The sequence below is a fragment of the Camelus bactrianus genome, chromosome 21 (assembly GCF_048773025.1).
Source record: "Camelus bactrianus isolate YW-2024 breed Bactrian camel chromosome 21, ASM4877302v1, whole genome shotgun sequence".
Lineage (NCBI taxonomy): Eukaryota > Metazoa > Chordata > Mammalia > Artiodactyla > Camelidae > Camelus > Camelus bactrianus.
Window position 1 is genome coordinate 22,698,912 of NC_133559.1, and position 21,133 is coordinate 22,720,044.

Sequence of the window (21,133 nt, forward strand, 5' to 3'; positions counted from 1 at the left end):
AAGTCAGACCTTTACCTTACACCACATACAAAAGTTCACTCAAAATGGATCAGAGACATAAATGTAACAGCTAAAACAACAAAACTGTTAGAAGAAAACATAGAGCAAAAACTTGAATTTACACTGAGTATCACTGAATTTATTTGAATTTTCATTGAACTTACTTGAATTTCATTGAATTTGACAATGACTTCTTGAATATGACATGAAAGGCACAGACAACAAAAGAAAGAAAAACAGGCAAACTGGACATCGTCAATATGAAAAAATTATGTGCATCAAAGCACACTATCAACAAATCACATATCTGATAAAGAATTAACATTCATAATACATTAAGAACTCCTACAGCTCAATAACAACAACAACAAAAAAACCCAAACACCTAATTGAAAAATGGGCATAGGACTTGATTAAACATTTCTCCAGAGAAGATATACAAATGGCCAATAAGCATATGGAAAGATGTTCAGCATTACTATCACTGGGGAAATGCAAAGCCAAGCCATAATAAGATACCACTTAAGATCACTATTGTTTAAAAGGGAAAAGAACAGGTGTTGGCAAGGATGTAGAAAAATCAGGACAGTTGGGCATTATTGGTGGGAATATAAAATGGTGCAGCCATTGTGGGAAACAGAATGGAAGTTCCTTAAAAAATTAAATATGTAAGTATCATACGATCCAGCAATTCTATTTCTGACTATATAACTAGAAGAACTTAAAGCAGGGATATAAAGAAATATTTTGGGGGGGAGGATATAGCTCAAGTGGTAAAGTGCATGCTTAGCAGGCACAAGGTCCTAGGATCAATCCCCAGTACCTCCTCAGAAAGTAAATAAATAAATCGAACCACCTCCCCCACCAGATAAATAAATAAATAAATAAATAAATAAATAAATAAATAGATAGATAGATAGATAGATAGATAGATAGATAGATAGATAGATAGATAAAAGTCCAAATGCCCTACAAAATTAAAAAAAAAATTAAAGAAATATTTTGTCATTCATGTTCATAGCAGCATTATTCACAGCAGCCTAAAAGTGAAAGCAATCCAAGTGTCTGTCCATCAACGAATGAAACAAAATGTGGTATATTCATAGAAAAGATTATTTTTCAGTCTTATAAAAGAAGGAAATTCTAACCCAAGCTACAGCATGGATGAACTTTGAAAACATTATGCTAAGTAAAATAAATCTGTTACAAAAGGACAAATATTCTAATGTGACACTTAAGAGTACTAGGTCAATTTCATAGAGACAAAGTAGAAAGGTGAATGCCAGAGGCTGGTGAAGGGGGAATGGGAGTTACTGTTTCAGTAAAACAGAAACAAACTTTCAGTTTTGCAATATGAAAAAAGTTCTATACGTTGACAGTAGTGAAGGTTGCAAAAAAATGGCAATGTAGTTAGTGCCACTGAACAGTAAGTACACTTAAAAATGGTTAAAACGGTTAACTGTATGTGTATTTTAATACAACTTAAAATTAATGAAAAATTTTCCAAAAATCTCTTCCTACTTAAATTGCTCTTCCTATTTAAATTGCTTCCATTTTCCTGATGAAGATTCTGACCAGTTACCACCTTTGAACAAATGTCAGTCTTCATTACAAAAACACAAGTACTCTCATAAAGACTCTTCTCACTGTGTTATTATAAAAAGGATGTTTAACGTTAGTGAAACTGTTCTCAAACATAAAAATATCAATTGTAACACAATACTCTAAATAATTTAGAAATTCAAAGATAACTTCTTAAAGCAATCAAGAAGGAAGGTATTCCAATCTACATACACTGTGGGTAAACAACTTGCTACTTGTTAATCCAAAACTTTTTGGGGCGTTGTCTAGTCATGCCACTTGACTTTTATAGAACAGAATAGCTCTATCATTGTGAAATGAAGTTTTCAACGTTAGAGCTAACCTTGCTTATCCGTCACCAGTCTGCAAGTTACGTGAAGGAAAAGAAGGGAAGGGCAAAGAAATTAAGGCTACTAACTCGAAACATAAAAAAAATCTTCTAACAGGGCTTTATAAATCTAATGATGAGAAGAACCAGGCTAAAGCAAGACAATAAGGAAAACAGAAAAGAATGAATAGTAAAGATGGATCTACAAGGAAAAATAGAAGAGAGGTCAATTAAATTGGCAGAAAGAGATGCAGAATTTTTGCCTTAAACGTGACGTGACAAACTTCACTAAAAGATTTTAATACACACAGGAAATTTAATATAATTCAAAGTATAGAAATGTCTAAATATTTCAACAAAAATTCATTCGATGGTATATATAAAGGAACCGGTTATAAAAATGTCACCAAGTGGCATGAATCCAGAACACATTATTATAATGAAGATGCAGTATATTCATTTTTCACTCACTCCAAAAGAGAAATAGATTTTTGTGCTTATTAGATTATTTTTAGAATAATCAGTAACCACAAAGGATTGCTATGGGTTTCAGTAAGTATCTGCAGCTCTGCCAGTAAAAGGAATTAAGCTGGGGGATGGAATTCAAATACCTTTTGCATCATCAGAACCCGAAGCCAAGAGTTTAGGATCCATTAAATTAAAGTCAACACTCCAACACCTCTTCTCATGCTCCTGGATGTAGAAGGAAGACAAAGTCTCAGACAGACTATAGATCTTAAAATAAATAAAGCAAAAAACAAACAAACAAATGACACAAATTTACTGCTATGAGAGGGAGAAAGAACTGGCTCGGAAATCAAATGAGATGCAAAGCAGCTCCTAAAGTTTTTATACAAACATTTACTAAAATTACTGCTTTTGGAAATTCACTTGATACATTCTACAAATGCAAACAGTCTAAAGAGATGCTTCAGAAAAGCATTCCACAGGTCTACAAAAATCCTAAACAGTGACTTTAAATTTGTAATTATAAAGCACATGAAGCTCTACAATTATTAAGAAGGTAAAAGATGTGATTCTTTAACCAAGTAACTAGTATCCTTATTTACCTGATAGACCTTTGACCTCTGTCCTGTGAATCCATCCCACAGAATGACCGTGCCTTCATAATCACTGCTGGCTAACAAGTTCTTATGGTAACTACTCCAACTGATACAGCTGAAAGAAAGGAATATATAGTTAAGCCTCACTTTACATAGAAATAAATAACAACAGGCACAAAAAGCACTCTGATGTGTCCAGAAAGCCTAGAACCCTTTTAAAGTGGTCTACATGAGTTCACAATCATCATCCTGCTCACAACACACCCGGGAAGAAAGATATCAAATGATTCCCAGATTTTTCTATTGAAACTACCAAGTCACGACCCTTAACCATTTTTCACTCTCATCAGGAGCTGCAAGATGGATATGATGAGCCTAAAGCTGCTGCTGGCCATCTCTAACGTGTGAGGAGAGCATGCCAATAAATGAAGATAACAGAGGCCAAGGGGGCACAAAGCACTCCAGGACAGAATGACAGAGATCTAACCAGACTGTTCAGGCCCCTGGATCCAGCTGTGCCGAATCATATAAACCAATAAATTAGTTTGAATTGGGTTTCTGTGTTTATATACAAATCATAACATAAGTGTATGACTGAAACTCCAATTAAAAGCATTTAACTGTTAGAATTAAACTCTTAACTTTTATGGTTTTAGGTATCCTCAGATGTTCCAAAATTGAGAATGCAACATCTAAAAATGCATGTTTTTGGCTAGACACATATGCTCATCATGCATACAGTAAAGCTAACGTACATGAAGGAAGAAGTCACTTAGAATGCAAAGCAATTAACCTACATGACGTCCAAGCATTTGAACACAATAAAGTCTTTTTGCTCTCTACTAGCTGCAGTCAAGGATAAGTTTTAGCGATTGGAAGAATTCATCTGTACATGTAAATATACTTATTGCAATTTCTGGGAGAAATTATATGAAACAGTTAAGAGCTGTGGATTTTTAGATAGACTTGAGCTTAAACTCCAGATCTGCCACGTACTAGCTGTGGCCTTGGGTAATTTAGTTCCCTTTCACAACTGGTGTACTCCAAACTGCTTTCAGGCACGCTTACATATTGGTAGTTTCAGCCCCAAACCCACAGTTTTCAGCCTTGAACGGTTTACTCCCTTTACTCCAAGGTTCCGTAAAGTATTGTCTTATTTTCACATATGTCAAGACAGAAAAAGTAACCCCTCTAGCCCGTATTTTCATTACAGTAACATTTATTACAAATTCTTGATATGGGCCAAGTATTGTACTGAATGTATTACATGGATTTACTTAAAGTACAATCCTATGAAATAGGTATTACCATTATGGCCTCTATTTGTAGTATGAAAAGGTTAGGAGTACAGATGCTGGAACCAAACTACTTCTGCTTGAATCCAGACTCATCTACAAACTAGCTGTGCAATCTTAAGCAAGTTAATGAACCTTTCTGTGCTTCGGCTTCCTTGTGTATAAAATGGGGCATTAACTGTTTGCTTAAGACAAAGCACTTAGGATAATGCCTATACGTAAGAATTCAACAAAATGATGACTTAATCATGTTGTATTCTTTCCACTTAGGACAAAATAACTGTAACAGACTCATGATGGTGAGCACCACTGACAAATGAGCATTATCAGTCTATCATTTTAATGAGTAAATTAGGAAACAAAAAGGAAAGCTATAACAAATAAATTATAAAAAGACTGTAATACTTGCTATATTATTAACATTATTAAAATAACCATCTATACTCACATACTATATGTGTCATTCATCCAGATAAAAATGGTACAGGGATGACTGGAAAATGTTCAAAGTTCTGAATAAATTTATTATTAAGTGATTTCCTTACATTACTCCCTTTTAAGTCAGTGCTATGAGACTAGCTTAGGAAGACTGTTTCAAATATGCAGATTCTAGGATTCCTCTAAGATTTTGGGGGACAGATCATAAGTAGGGTCCAGTTCCTGCATTTTAAACAGTATTCCAGGTTTAAAAAGCACCCATTATTAACTTTACCCTCAAATACATGAAGCAAATGCTATGCCTTCATGGAAAGAAGCAGAATGTTCTTGTGAAAAGAATTCTTAAAACTCTAAACAACTATATTTAAAGATGTGTGCATGCTAGAGGAAAAATTCCTGACTTTGAGACCCTACTTATTGGGCTGCCGGAATCCTTTATCCAATACCCAGTGAAAGGCCATTCACAATAAAGACCTTTACTTGATTAAGGGAAAGAAAGGATTTTCATTTGGCAAATAGAAAAACAGTAACTACTAACCCCCAGAGAGGAAAGCAACCAGTATTTATAAAAAAGATATTCTGATGTATCTTCCGTATATAATTATAGTGTTCACCATGAATGAGTAAGAGTCTCATGAAAAGGTAAAATAACAAACTCATACTAATTACAGATACTAATTATTATATACACACTGTGTTATGTCAAGAAAATAATGTAAATACCTGATTTTGGAATTGCAGGTCATTTCATTTTCAGGGTAATGAATATCCACCGCATCCTGAATGACTGTGTCATATTCATAGACTTTAATCTTCTTTGTAACCCCAGCAATTGCAAAATAGTCACAATCCCGGTCAAATTCAATACTAAGGGAAAAAATACACACATACTTGTAAGCAGTCAGTAGCACCACTTACCTATCCTTGTGATGTTTACAATGACAACATTTCAGAATTTTTTTTCCCCCTACTTCTAAAGTGATCCTGTCTACAAGGATAAGAGATCTGCTTGAAATGCCCTCAAATTGTACTAGGCCCTATGTCCAGATGAAGTCATTATCAAGACATGTAAAATGACAAGTGGGGGCCAACTGTGTACAGCTACACAATTCTGCTTAGGGTGGTTCTTTTGTTCCTGGAAACTTGACAAGTTTTCAATTCAGTTTTAATAACCATATTACAACATACCCAACTGTCAAAGCTAACAGAGTTATACTGTTTAAGTAGTGAGGAAAGATTTAGTGGTTTGGTATAGTAAAAATACATCAAAAGAGAATTGTCAATCAATCTTCTCATAAATTCTAGCTATTTCCCTTCTTACCATTTGGTGGGGATGACAGAATTTCACAATATTTCATGCCATTTTAATTAGTCAGTATACAAGCTGAATTACTGAAGCAATTAAGGAAGGAGTGATGACAAAAGGGTAAAATACACAATAAAAATGGAATCTTAAATTATCATTACATTTCCCCAAGTCCATCTCTAATCTCCCAATCAAATATGCTCTCTGACTTATTAACCCCCAATACAGATTCCTTAAACCACCAACAAACAAGGAAAAAGCTAAACATCTCTCTTCCTTTAGAGTTACTTAGGGAATTCACCCCTCTCTTACTGACTTTTTATACAAGTTCCAGAAAAAGCTACTTAGCAGAGCACAAGACTATTCCCCTTTACAGATCTTAACTTGGGAGTCTCAATAAAGGTGTTATATAATCAGCAAGAATACTAAGTGATCTAATGGAATTAAAAGTAAAGTGAATCATCACATACATTATTTCTCAGTGAGGTAAGCGTCCTTTCTAGAACTTAGTTAAAAGGCTAGACAATACATGAGTTCTCACTGATCTTCAACTAATTACATAATAATTATGGATAACTCCCTGACCACTCACTATGCCCACTGTGCATATTAACTCATTTAATTCTCATAATAACTCAATGAGATAGGTATTAATTCATCCACATTTTACACATGAGAAAACAGAGGCCTAGAACTGTAGTAACTAGCCCAAAGTCAGCCATCTTGTAAATGTCTAAAACGATACGCTAGTATTCTGCATATTTCAAGCATTCATTAAACGCACACAAACATCTACATGACGTACTTTTCTTTATAGATTACCTGTGATAACCTTTTACCAAAAAATTAATAATCAGTTAGTTAATAATATAGTAAGAAGCTCTGCTAAGCTGATGATAATGAATAAAGAAAAGTACACATTAAGAATATTTCCCATTAAAACACACATCGAGATGCTCATTTTTCATGATAGCTTTAAATCCTTCCTTAATTTTATAAAAATTTTAAAGGAATTTCATTAAATGTCATTGACTATTGCACAATTCAGCCAATGCGCCCTCCAATACAACTATGTAGCACTGCAATAGATTTATTTGTACAATAATCTCAACTGAACTGCTGTCTGAGCTACTGTTATCTGTCCTGCGGACTCTAAAGCAGCATTAACTGTATTGATGGCAACTACTCATCTATCCTAACTCAATTTATACCCACAGCCTTATGCCACTGAAGGAGAAATATTACTATGTCTATTACTATGTCTGGCAAAAGACAGAGTTATCAGAACTGAAATCTTACCCTTAGGAAATTTGGTACTGCTAAAGGCTTCAAGGGAGAACCACATACATTATTCTATTCTAAACACTTTTCTTCCACCTACAAACATACATGGCTTATAACTCAACAGCATTCCAAATGTTGTACCAGTAAAAGTTAACATGTCACTTCCCAACTATTTGTTTTTAATATAAAAAAGTTTAGAGAGTAATTTATTAAAATTCCAAAGACACTGCAGGAAGAAAACTGGCACATAAATAAAAGTGCTGTCAAAGAATTGATTTGATAATATAAATAAGTAAGTCTATTATTTCTTCTCTTGTTACCCTGTTATTCAAGACAGCTCTCTTATTTCAACAAAGGTTATTATTTAGCTATGTCAGTTCATTCTTAACTCTTCTACTAAAAAATTAACTTTTTGTTTTGACTTTACTGTTACTGTGTTCTTACATTTTGGTCATGTTTTGTTCTTAATATATTAGGATATCAAGAGCCTACACGGTATCCTTTTTTTAATATTCTGGGATATTGAGGTTCTTTGAAGTTTAAAAACAATAAAATTTTAATAGGAATATTGATTTTAAAAAAGTGTAAAGAATAGTATTATTTCTAGTAAATGTTGGCTGAAAGGGAAAGAAAGACAAACAGCTATCTTTATTGGGGGGGAAAAAAAGGGCAAGACCTTCCATATAACTAAGAATTTAAGTACTTCCAAAGACCGAATCATTTGTTCCCAATCTTGGACAAATTTAATCATATCTGTTCCCAAACACAAATAAAATCAAACTCTAGAAATACATCATGGAATAAACTCAAAAGGACAATGTACATTCCAGGTACAGAGAGCTTTTCAGAGCTAATCAAAATGGATGGCCTCTTAATTCACAATACAGTATTTCAGCTGCCCTAATTATGAAATCTGATGACACAAACAAAAATAATAAACAGTGACGAGTTAGGCTGAAAAGGCGCTTGTGCAAATAAATTCAAAAAAGAACTATAAGTCCTGCTTGATACACAAAATTCATTTCTGCTATCCACTATCACCAGTAATAAAACAAGTGGTTTATACAAGTTAACTGCAACAATTCAGTTTCATACAACTTTTTAAATTTAAAAAATAAACTTTTTTTAAAGAAATAATATAAATGGGGACTTACTTACACATGAAAATAAACAGCATTTTTCTTTCACACTTAGAATGTTTCAACTGTTTTAAAAAGGTGATTTATTTAAACAGTTGTAAAACATAATTCAGCTTCAGGAACTGGCTGTATTCTTTGTCAAAAGGGCCATCAGTCAAGTGAATAAGCATTAAGGCAACAGATCACACGAGACACCTGATTAATGCATACATCTAGTAGAGTGAAGCACAAAGCAATGTAAAGACGTCAATATCTCAAGAAGGGAACTTTGTCGGTGTTCCCGCTGTCTGTCATATTATTTATAATTATAAAACATGTATTAGCAGACAAGGCGAATTAGTACCCCTCCATACTAGAATCCAATTTATCAAAAGAAAATGTAAAGTGAACACAGTTGTTAATGGTCTAATGCATTACCACGTTAGTGTGCCCCAAGAGACAGACACTACCATAATTTCAAGGAAACAAAAAAAGATTCAGAAATTGGCCATTTTAATGAAAAGAAAAAGGCAGATCTTTAAAGAATACAAACACAGGTAAAGTAAATAAGAATTGATGTTATTTAACTGACTTTCTCCCCAAACAATAACAGTGAAATGTTCCATAACACAACACTCACTATGTGTCAAGCACTGTCTTAAGCACTTTACATAAAATATATTTAATCTTCAAATCTCCATTATATAGATAAGGAAACTAAGGTATACTGATGTTAAGTAATTTGCCCAAGGTTCAGTAGGTAATTCCAACTCAAGCCATCTGCTTCCAGAGCCTAAGCTCTCAAATCACTGTGCAAAACTTTCCATTTTAATGAGAAAAAAAAAAAAGGGCCAGTCTTCAAGGAATACATAAAAAGCAAAATAAATAATAATAACATAATGATACCTACTATATTATATATGACAGTAATAATATCATTCACTCTGTGCAACAATTTAAACAGAGTGAGGAAAAAAGGGAGTAAAGTAGCCTCATAAGCTTTCTAATTAGTGGGAAAGATGATACACAAATATGCAAATTCCAAAGGACAAGGACAAAACATGGCGCAGGAACTCAGGACTCAATGATCACTAAGGCCTACTGGAAGAAAATGGATGATGCGTGAGTATCTTCCTCCATCAAATACCCAGCGTGCCTGTTACCTGTCAAACACGGACCTCACTGATGGAAAACCAGAACTCATTTGAGAAATTTGCAGAAATATGCATTAACACAAACCTGGGCTATTGCAACAGCCTCCTTACAAGTCTGCTAATCCTGATTTCCTCTTTTCTAATCTACTTGAAGGCCTGATATTGGGGAAAATTTCCAAAAACACAGCTCTGTTCACATAATTACCTTTATTTACAACCATGTAAAATCCAAACTCCAACCTTTAGCAAAGATCCTTCATAACCTGGCTTGAACCTTTTCTTGAAACTTATTTTATTTTTAAAAATATGTATACAAGCAATGGTTCAAAAAGTATACAGAGAAAAGCAAGTCTCCCTCCCAATCTTGCCAAATAAGCACCCAACTGACCTCCCTAGAGACAACCAATAGTTACAGTTTGTACATCACTCTAGAGTTACCTTATGCATATATGTATTCATATGTATTCATATTCTTTTTTAAAATTAAACACATGGGATGGTATCGTACATACTGATTTGCACTTTGCCCTCTCCCTCTCACATCACACAGTATCTTGACAATCATTTCATATTAGGGATACCTCAATTTTCTCCCAGTGGTTGCACAGAATTCCAACATATGGATGTATCATAAATTTAACCAGTCTAATGAGGAACATTTACTTTCTAGTCTTTCACTTTCAAACAATGCTGCAACTAGTAAATACCCTTCTATGTGTGTCATTTTTCACACTTGCAAGAATATCCTTAAATATACCTGGATTACGACGTGCTAGGTCAAAAATCATGTTCTTTTTACTATAGATAAATAAAGCTAAACCTCTCCCCACCCAGATTACCACTGATAACCTCAACTTTGCCTCTGAATGCTCCCATTTACCTTAACTGAACTGAAATTTGGCTTCCCCTGAAAAAGCCAATTCCCCTGAAGCTCTCTCACACTCCATGTTCAAGCAGGCCGCCGAGATGAAAGTCAGTGTCCTCCTTGCTATCCATGCCTTCTTCCAGCCATTCTCCCTCCAACCTCCTTAAAACCTCGTGTAACTTATAGCACTCCGTACTGTTCCTTGTTACTCCTGCTACCAATCCATGAGTTCTTGGAAATTTTATCTTCCAGCTCAGAATCACTCTCTCCAAATCTACTCTTGTCATTTCTTGTCATTTCCATTTAGTCTTTCCATTTAGGCATATGCTTTAACTTTGCTCAAATTTTGTTTCCTCAGCAGTTTTAAATTTTTTCTTCTTTTAGATCTCCTACCTTTCCAGTGAGGTTTACTATTTTCTATTTGACAACTTTCCCTATTTTTCCCATTGTAATTAGCCTGTGTGGATTTTCACTCTTCTAGGGCCAGTTCAGATCATTTATAGTTCCTAGAAAATAATCTGTATCATCTAAGATCCCAAGTTTATTTGCAATAGACATGAGCAAAGTAGTTTCTTATTTTTTTTCTTCCAATGTACCTGTAGTTATTTCCTCAGTTTCATTTATTTTACGTACTTGAAGTTTCTCCTAGTTTTCACTTGATTAAGCTAACAAATGTGCATCTTTTATTTGTTTTAAGAGGCTCATTGATTGAAAATAATTGTCTATAATTCACTTGTTTTTTTCACATCTACCTTATTACTTTCCTTCTACTTTACTTAGGTTTATTTTGTTCTTTCTCTAACTTCTTCAGCTGGATAGTTAATTTATTTTCATACTTACTTCTTCATTAGTTGAGTGTGTAAAGCAAGAAATTTTTTCTGCATCCCATAGGTTCTAATACATAGAAGTGTCACCAAAGTGGTTTTATTTCCACTTTGACCCTAAAGTTGCCAAAATAGCTTTTATATTTCCATGTGTTAGGTTTTTTCTGTTTTCTAATTTTGCTACAAATGTCTAGTCTTACCGTATTGTAATCAGATAATGCTGTCTCTGCTATTTTTATTTTCTGTAACTTGACATTTCATATATGATTTAGACTCTGTACATTTTCTGATGTGCCAAGGACACCTTAAAAGAAGTCATATTCTTTATACATGTTTGTATATGTGTTCTAACTTATTAATTATGTGCTGTTTAGGGCTTCTATAGTTTTATTTTTAGTCCACTTAAGTCTGATCTGTCGTGAACTAAGATCTGATCTGATTTAAAGTCTCATATAACTAATACTTTTATTTTATACTATAGTTAACAGAGGGATTTCCCAATATATGATATTTATAACTACTGAAACTTCATCATGGACTGAATCTTGATTATCGTGAAGTGCCGTGTGTGTGTGTGCGTGTGCTCACACATGTGTATGCATGCGGGGGGTAGGGGGAAGATAAACTGAGATTTAATTTCTAGCCAGAATTAAACCTTACTTTCTACAGTCATAACTCCAAATTTTAGGAACTCTTACATATAGCACAGTTTTATGCTTCATATTGTTATCTAACATGAAAATATTTCCTTTCTGATGGGAGGTTAGACTATTTACATTTATCAAGCGCATATTTGCTTTTATTTCTGTCATTTTATTTTGTGATACATATTATTTTAACTGTACTTTTAATTAAAAAATATCTGACTATTTGATTTCTTTCTGATTTCTGTGTTATTCTCATTAATGGGAATTGTAGTATTGCTGTCTAGTGGCTATTTTTATGACTTTATGAGTTACTACAGAAAGAAATAAAAGATTAAGTCTCTAATTGAGCAAAGGACAAAATTATTTTTGCCTTTCCTCTTCCCATCCTATTGATTACATTGATCATCTCAGAATTTACTTTATACATTCAAAAGTATTTATATCACTCATTCTTATGCAAGTGAAAAAATCTATAAATAATTATCTGAGCACAGAAATGACTCCCATTATACATATAAAGGCAAACTAACCATGCATTTCTAATAGTCACTGAATGTCCCAAACTTATTCATTGTAAGTAGGCTCAAGTATCTGTCCATTATATTGTCCAATGTAGTCATATCAAGTAATTTACATATTAAAATGTACATCTTATTTTAAATTATTTTTAATGTATCCTTTAGAGATAGGTCACTATACATTTTAATGTGTGTATAGGTTGCAATATTCATTAATTTTATTTCAGAATAATGTCAATGTTCCAATAAAACCTTATTTATGGATGCTGAAATTTGAATTTCATATAATTTTCACATGTCACAAAAAATTCCCTTTTTTCAACATTTTGAAAACATAAAGACTATTCTTAGATTGTTGCTGTACAAAATTAGGCAATGGGTCAAAATTGGCTTGTAGGTCTTAATTTATTGACCCCTATCTTGAATGAGTGGATATACTTGATTTTATTTCATAGGCACTAAAATGAAGCCACATTTAAAGTTTATGTATATATTTGTTTGATTATTTTCATTAGTTGGCTGGTTTTGTTTTCAATCCCATAAAGCTACAAGATCTTGCTTTAAAACAGTTACTTTAAAATTTTTTATTTTTCTGTGTCCTCTGGCTATCACTGAACAGCCAGAACAAATACGTATACTGGATGACAAACTATAGTCTGAAACCCTTTTGTGAATGTCAAGAGTTTACACTGTGATAAAATGTCTTTCTCCTCAAAGCATTTAAAACTAAAGATGCAACTTGAGGCTCCTTAAGATCAACATTCTGATTATTAAATTTTTCTCATGTAAGCCTATATATATCAAGTTATAATCTACACTCACATAAATTAATTTAGTTGTAGACTCTTCATTTGTCCTAAAACACCTTTCTGTGAAGAGTATAACAGTGTCCTATGATAGACAGCGTTTATTACAGAACTCTGGCAAACTGAAAACAACTTCTGAAGTAAAGATTAACAGAAAGACTGTATTAAAACATCTACTAGAGAAAAAAACAAGAGTTAAAAAAATATATCTTGTCCCCAAAGCTTGTATGACATTTTGTCTTCTTTGGAATTATCTGTATTTAATAAAGTGGAAGGATCTATGTGCAAGTAAAAGTCCAATTCTTCACTTTTGAAATCGAAGTAGAAGATACACCTAACTTTTTAGTTCTGTATCCACTGTAAGTATTTATGAGCAACCAATTAAGACTGCAATATTAAATCATTAATGTCACTGCTGGGATGCTTCATGAGAAACAACATAACATGACATAAAGAAACTACTCAATACTGCAGAGGACTAATCTGGAGGGAAAATGTATACTCTAAGAAAAATTTCATCATGAATATATAAAAGCGTGCCCTCAAAATATCCATTAGCCAGATAGACTTTAACAAACCGGAAATCTATATCATGTTTCCTACAGAAACAAGTAGACAAAACCACTGAAGAAAAATATACAAGAGAAAATGTGACTTTTACTAGATAAATCCTTTCAAGCTATCACAGCAGGAGAAGAAAAAAGGCTCTTGTTCTAAAACTTATGTAGAAATGCTAAGAATCAGAATAGGAAACACAACTTTGAAAAAGAGTAACAAAGTTGTAGGACCTACATTATCAGATTCGAAGGCATATTATAACACAATAATCAAGAGAGTGTGGGGCTGGTCTAAGAGCAGAAATACAGATCAATACAACAGAAAAGAGAGTCAAGAAGTACACTCATAAATATCAGCTCAATTGATCCTAAACATAGAAATCCAAGGGAAAAGTTCATCATTTAAATAAATGCTGCTTGGAACAAGCAGATATCCATACTGCGGGGGGAGAAACTGAACTCCAACCTTTACTTCGTTTAATTTAAACAAAAATTAACTCGAAATGGATTACAGACTTAGATGTAAAAGCTAAAATTACAGAGGAAAACAAAGGAGAAAAATCTTCACAATTTGGGGCAGACAAACATTTCTAAAGGAAAGAGCTTACATCACTTTAAAAAGTTGATTACCTGGAATTCATAAAAATTAAATACGTATGTTATTTGAAAGACACTATTAATATAAAGGCAGGCCACAGACTGGGAGCAAATACTATCAATACGTATTTCTGACAAGGACTTGTATATCCAAAATACATAAAATTGCTCACTATTCAATGATAGTAAACACCTCATTTTAAAATAATGGGGAAAAGATTTGAGTAAGTGCTTCATAAAAGATATACAAATGGTTAATATGCACATTAAAAACATTAGTTATAAGGGAAATGCATAGCAAAACAACAATGAAAAACCACTACATACTCACAAATTAAAAGACTGACAATGTCAAGTGTTACTGAGGATATGGGGACAAATGGAACTCTCTTACATTGCTGACTGGAATATTAAAATAACTCAATCACTCTGGAAAACAGTTTGGCAGTTTCTTAAAATGTTAAGCACAAACTAATCATACATCCCAGCAATTTCAATCCCAGGCATTTACCCAAGAGAAAGAAATATGAATATGAATATCCAAATGACTTGCGTGTGAATATTCATAGTCACTTTACTCATAACAGTCACCAACTGGAAACAACTCAAATGTCCATCAACACATGAAGGATAAACAAACTATAGAAAATTCATAAAATGGAATATTGCTAAATAATTAACTAGTTAACTAACTAGTGATACAAAAAATAACATGGATGAATCTCAAAACATGCTGAGCTAGACACAGAAGGGTACATACTGCATAGTTCTATTTATAAGAAATTCCAGAATGACTGAACTATTCTATGATGACAGAAAGCAGGTAACTAGTGGCCTGGAACAGGAGTCTGGAGGAAGAGGTAAAATTAAAGGCAAAGTGGCAGGAAATAAAATTTTTAGAAATGTTCTATATTCTGATTGTGGTCTATACAATTGCCAAAATTAATACTTAACACTTTATTGTATGTAAATAAATTGATTTTTAAAACGATCTAATTTGTGATTCTACAGTTATTAAACTTAAATTATGTAAATAATAGAACAACAAATTAAGCCCTCTCAGGGATGAATCAAAGAACAGCATTTTATAACTTTACATGCTATCAACAAAAATGGAAAGGAACGAGAAGAGGAGACAGAATACAAACACAATTAAAAATCATTAGTGATAGAAAACCATCCCTGTTTCCAGATTAGAATGATACAGCTAATCATGATGCAAGCTTTCGTCTTATTTCAAGGCATATTCAGCTCCACTGGATAAATAATTTTTAGAAGACACAAATAGTAAACTGTCTGCTGAAACATACCAGAATTTGTTATTACATGAGTACTACAAATCTGTAGCTACCATTCAATCAATGATGTAGTGCTTACCACACGACAGGCCAAGTGACAGGTTATTTGTGTTAAATAATGATGAAGCATATAAAATAGCCAGTCATCACTAGAAGATCAGAAGATCTGACACAAGCCATTTTCTTTCATAGATACACTGAAGTCCAAAAATATGACAAAACTTTAATCAAGTGTAATAGCATGTGCTTAGAGCCTAAGCAAATCTACTAGGTCAGGAGTCTGCAAACTTGTCCTGTAAAAAGGTCAGAGAAGCTGTGCAGCTGTCTACTGAAGCTGCTCAGCTCTGCTGTTGCAGTATAAAACCAGCCATAGGCAATATGTTAAGAAACAAGCATGACTGTGTTCCAATAAAACTTTGCTTATGGAAACTGAAATTCAAATTTCATATAGTTTTCATGTCATTATTGTAAGTCATTTTACTGTACGTCATATGTTATTATTCTTCTTTTGATTTTTTTTCCGATCAATTAAAAATATGAAAACCATGCTTAGTTCATAGGCCATTCAAAAACAGGTAATGGACCAAATCTGAGCCCCCTTGGCCATAGCCTACTGATTCCTATATGAAGCAAAAAGCCAGGATTTTTCTTATTCACAATGTCTTCTTTTCTAAAAGTAAAACCAGTGCAAAGCTTGAAACTTACAAATATCAATAATTTAAAAGTAATTACCTCAGACTTAGTAAACAATCTTATGGTTACCAGGGAAAGGGGGTGGGAGACAATAAATTTGGGAGTTTGATATTTATAAATGTTAGCCACTATATATAAAAATAGATTTAAAAAATAAATAAGTAAAAATAAAATTACATAGAAATATGAATTTTATATTACATTTACACCAATGGCAATATGTATATTTAAAATTACTTTTAAAGGATGGGGGCGGGGAGGTAGCTCAAGTGGTAGAGTGCATGCTTAGCATGCATGAGGTCCTGGGTTCAATCCTCAGTACCTCCATTAAAAATAAATATAAATAAATACATATAAATATAAAAAATAACGGATAATAGAAAAGCAGTTTCTGAGTATATGCTCAATAAATATCAGGTAAGTAAATTTTGGAACCATCTTTTCATCCCCTTTTTAAACAGATTTACTCATGTGTAATCTGTCAAATGTAATATATTCCCTACCACCTTCGTATGAACACACTAAGCACAGTAAGGTGAACAGCCCTGTGGACACTGGCTACCACACTCTACTACACCTCAATGATCTCAGGGTCTATTAAGATATGTCAAACCACTTGATCTTATATTAAATGGAAACAAACTGCTTTACTTTTTAGCTCCTATTTGCAGTTTCATCATTTCTTCCCTTTGTCAAGCTAACAACTACCACTTTCTGCTGCTGTCATTGAAATCTGTCTACTGAAATTTCTCTTCCCTTTACAATTTGAAGAGACACAAGCCAGATAACTAAGACTACAGGGGCTGTATATAAAAAAAGTCAATAAACCTGAAATTACCCAAGAAGCTAGCCATATGCTAATATATGAGCGTTGGTCATTAAATTAATGGCATTTATTTTGTTCTGAAGCCTTTTTGTTTCTCACTTCAGCCTTGGTTAATGACTGTGATTCAGACAGATGAGACTGCCAGAGGTTAAATTCTTTACAGGTGAAGTGTTTGTGAAATATGAAACTCTACTGTGGGGAGGGGATAGCTCAGTGGTAGAGTGTGTGCTCAGCATGCACAAGGTCCTGGGTTCAATCCCCAGTACCTCCATTAAAAAAAAAAAAAAACCCACCTTAATTACCTCCCCCCCAAAAAGATAAATGTAAATATGAAACTCTATTATGAACAGTAAAGAGAGAAATTAACTCAGATAAAGGGGAAGAAACTGAAATGATACATGCGTACAACTGTTCTTAGAGTAACAGCCTATCTTATCTAAGAAGTTTTAAATGCCTAGAAATCTCTGATGTTAGCAATATATGGGCAAATTACCACAACTAAGGAAAATGGTGCTACACTGAAGTTACCTTTGTCAAATTTTTATATTATAAAACACTTCACCAGATTATAGTTTATGTATACTGACATCACAGTTATTTCTAAAGTGTGGTAAAGTGCAGTCCTACTAAATTCACACTAGTGATAAAATGGACAGAGACTTTGCTTTTATCCAAAGGAAACCAGAATGTCACCCCCAAATATGCCTCTTTGACATGAAAATTATTTTGAGCCAAAGGCAATCAAGAAGCAGTAAATGCAGGGAAATGTCTCTTGACCTGTTCCCCTTTACTGCCTAAAAGCAGGCTAAATCCACCTTTACTGGACACACTAGACTCCTACCAGCCCAGAGACAGCACCAGATGAATCTGCAGACAAACTAGACCCTTCTACATATATTTACCTTCCCACAGCTTGCTGCTCTTGAAAGCCTAAAACTGTTTTCCTTTGTCCTGTCTTTACAGTTCTTTGCTAAAGATGCAATATAAGCCAGAGTTCTAAGTCACCTCTCTGAGCTACTCATTTCCCTGGGTTTCTCCCATGTATATATATGAAATATACATATGTATCAATTAATAAACTTGTTTGTTTTTCTCTTGTTAATCTGTCTTTTTAACTATATAGGGGTCCCAGCCAAGAACTCAGAAGGGCAGACAGAAAAGGATTTTTCCTCCCCTACATATCCTCCTAATTAAGTCAAAAGTGTTAAGAAAGAAGGACTAAAGAGACTACATTTAAGAACATATTTTTTCAAATTTTAAAAGGTTCAAAACGTCCCTTTCAATCCCCCAAACTGTGTATCCTATTTACTGGCAGCCCAGTGACTCACTTCTATGTCAAAGTGAGATAGTCCTCCAGCAGAGCAAGAGTAGGCTTCCTTTTAAGAACTCAGCTTTGCAGGTTAATTATCAACATGAAATAACAAAACTTTACATATTACGGAGCTTAATCCCAATTTTCACTATAAACTTCGTTCACCAAAAATGACTAAGACAACTTTGAGAGAAACTAAGAGACTTTATTTGTTCTGGGTTCTCTAAGCTAGAGTTTCCCTATCTCTGTGCAGCAGGCAAGACAAATTAAGTTAAACATGTGATTAATTCCCTCTGTCCTTAGGACAGTTGGTTACAAGCTGGTTCCCCAGCCAAGCCCTCACCCAACTGATCCAAGAATAGAAGGAATAAATATCTTGGTACAAATGCAACCCATTCATAGCACACTAGGACAGATTATTGGTTAGGGAACTATGAACTAAATGGTTTTCTACCTTATTTTCTTTGAAACATAAACTATAAAAAATAAATAATCATGGTCTTTTCTTAAGAATTAAAATTCTAAGTATTTCCTAGTAGAAGTAAATTTCTTCTACTAGACGTAAGTATCTTCTTTTTTAAAGTTCTTAATCTAAGACTGTTCTTGAAGTGTCATCTCAGACCAGCAATATCAGTGTCAGCTGAGAATCTGTTAGTCCCAGCACAGACTACTCAATCAGAAACTCTGGGAGTGGGTGCAGGAACCTGTTTTAACAAGCCCTCCAGCTACACCCGAGGCCTACCAAAGTTTGAGACCCACTATCCTTAGGCATGTTAGTAAATCTGAAACAGTAAGAATACTGTCTAACATTTACTTAGATGTTACAGTGTGCCACACAAAATGCTAGAAAACTTGGGGGGAAAGGGTATAGCTCAAGTGGTAGAGCATATGCTTTGAATTCAATCCTGCACATGATCTAATCCTACAAATTTCTCCCCTTTCCTCATTGGTTTGCACGGCAACACATTCTCTAGTTTTCATTTTCATCGAAGAATCTTCTCTATCTGCTTTACTGGTTCCTCCTCCTCTACCTGATGAGGTTAAACATGAGTCTCCAACCATGGTGTCAACTGTCGACTGCACAAGTTCCCTTATTCACAGCCCTCTTCTCTGTACAACCAGAGCGCCAATGCATAACCTCCCATGTGTCTCATTATCTATAAACTTGCTCTTTCATCCGGAATCCCTGTCTCTGTAAATGACATATCTTTTTCGGCCCAGCGACTCAAGCCCAAAACCTGGAAGTTAGTTATCTTCTTCTCCTTCAAAGACAGCATCCATCACTCATCAAATTTTGTCTACTCTAGTCCCTACATATTTTTTAAATACTTCTTCACCGAAGCCCCACTGATCTCATGCCAGTATAGGTCACAGGCCATCTTCATGCACTATTCCTGGACAACTTCAACAACCACCTATATATCAGGTCTCCCTAATTCCTACTCTTGCTTCTTTCAAATCCACTCTCCATACCGCACCCAGTACACACTTTCATAACACTTAACAACACTTTATTCTATATATAGGCTTAAAGGTTTGTCTCTCCAGTAATCTTTATATCACTCTTATTTGTAACCTCAGCACTTACAGTGTTTGTTATGAATAGATAAATTCAAAAAATTAAAGCAAAAACAATATCCTAGAAAAATACAGGTGACTATATACATACAACTAATATCAGGATTGCAGAAAACTTTTCTAGGTTGAAAAAAACCTAGAGATTAATTTTAAAAGTCATTAGAGCACAAGGCAACTGCCTCCTGATGAAGCCTAGAACCCTTCTGCACACAGCTAACTACGAAGATCTTCCCAATATTGACCTTAAAGTGTGGCGTCTGGTCATCAGTCCTACTTTAATCTCTTGGTACCAAACTGAACCATTCTAATTCCTCTTCTACTCTGATTATTTGAAGAGAGTCATTAGGTTAACAAATTCTACTCTTTCCGGAAAATAATTTTATTATGAATAAAAGGCAACTTTCTAATTCTTAACTTTCATGCAGGCATCTATTTTATGTTCTAATTAGTGACAAACTTTTACTAGTCTACTAAAATCTCAAATGCTAACCTAATTAACACTCTTTGTGGTAGTAAGTGTAAAATGACTTGAGCTTATGGTTTCACTGTTCTACTGACAAGCCTCAGCCTAAGCAAGGGTAAAGGAAAATAAAGAGGAAAAACAAGAGGAATTGGGAAGAGCTATGGGGAAGAGAGAGGATGTAGCAATTTCTAAAGCTTAAACAGACTATTTGTATTTCATCTTTAACCAATATCTTGAATTATCACAGAAGCAGAAAACTCATTATCATATTCTACAACAAAGAATATATTAAAATTTGCTGACAATCTTGGATGTCTCTATTTTAAGTTGTTAACATTAACTTATTTTTCTGTCATGCGTCATCGGTGATTACAGACTTCTTTTTTTTTTTCAGCCTAAGGATACTTTCTCTACTTATCAGCAAGCAAATATGTAAAAGCAGGTTAAGGTGGACGACTGCTAGAGCGCTCTCAGAGCATACAAAAAGTTCTCCATTCATTCAACAACTATTTACTAATGAGCACCTGCCATGTGCCAGGCATGGAGATGCAGCAGGAAATAAGGCAGAAAAGACCCCCTTC

The 21,133-nt window shown here is 34.0% G+C and overlaps 1 protein-coding gene across 4 annotated transcripts in view; it reads right to left on the reverse strand.

The window, feature by feature from the left end:
- Positions 1-21,133, reverse strand: part of COP1 (COP1 E3 ubiquitin ligase) — a 165,225-nt gene that overhangs the window by 61,382 nt on the left and 82,710 nt on the right. For all 4 annotated transcript variants that reach the window (XM_074349831.1, XM_074349829.1, XM_074349830.1 and 1 more), the window contains 3 exons: positions 5,430-5,573; positions 2,980-3,088; positions 2,521-2,602 (listed from right to left, as the gene is read on the reverse strand). In XM_074349831.1, the coding sequence (XP_074205932.1) occupies positions 2,521-2,602; positions 2,980-3,088; positions 5,430-5,573 (335 nt within the window). The remainder of the gene's footprint in view (positions 1-2,520; positions 2,603-2,979; positions 3,089-5,429; positions 5,574-21,133) is intronic.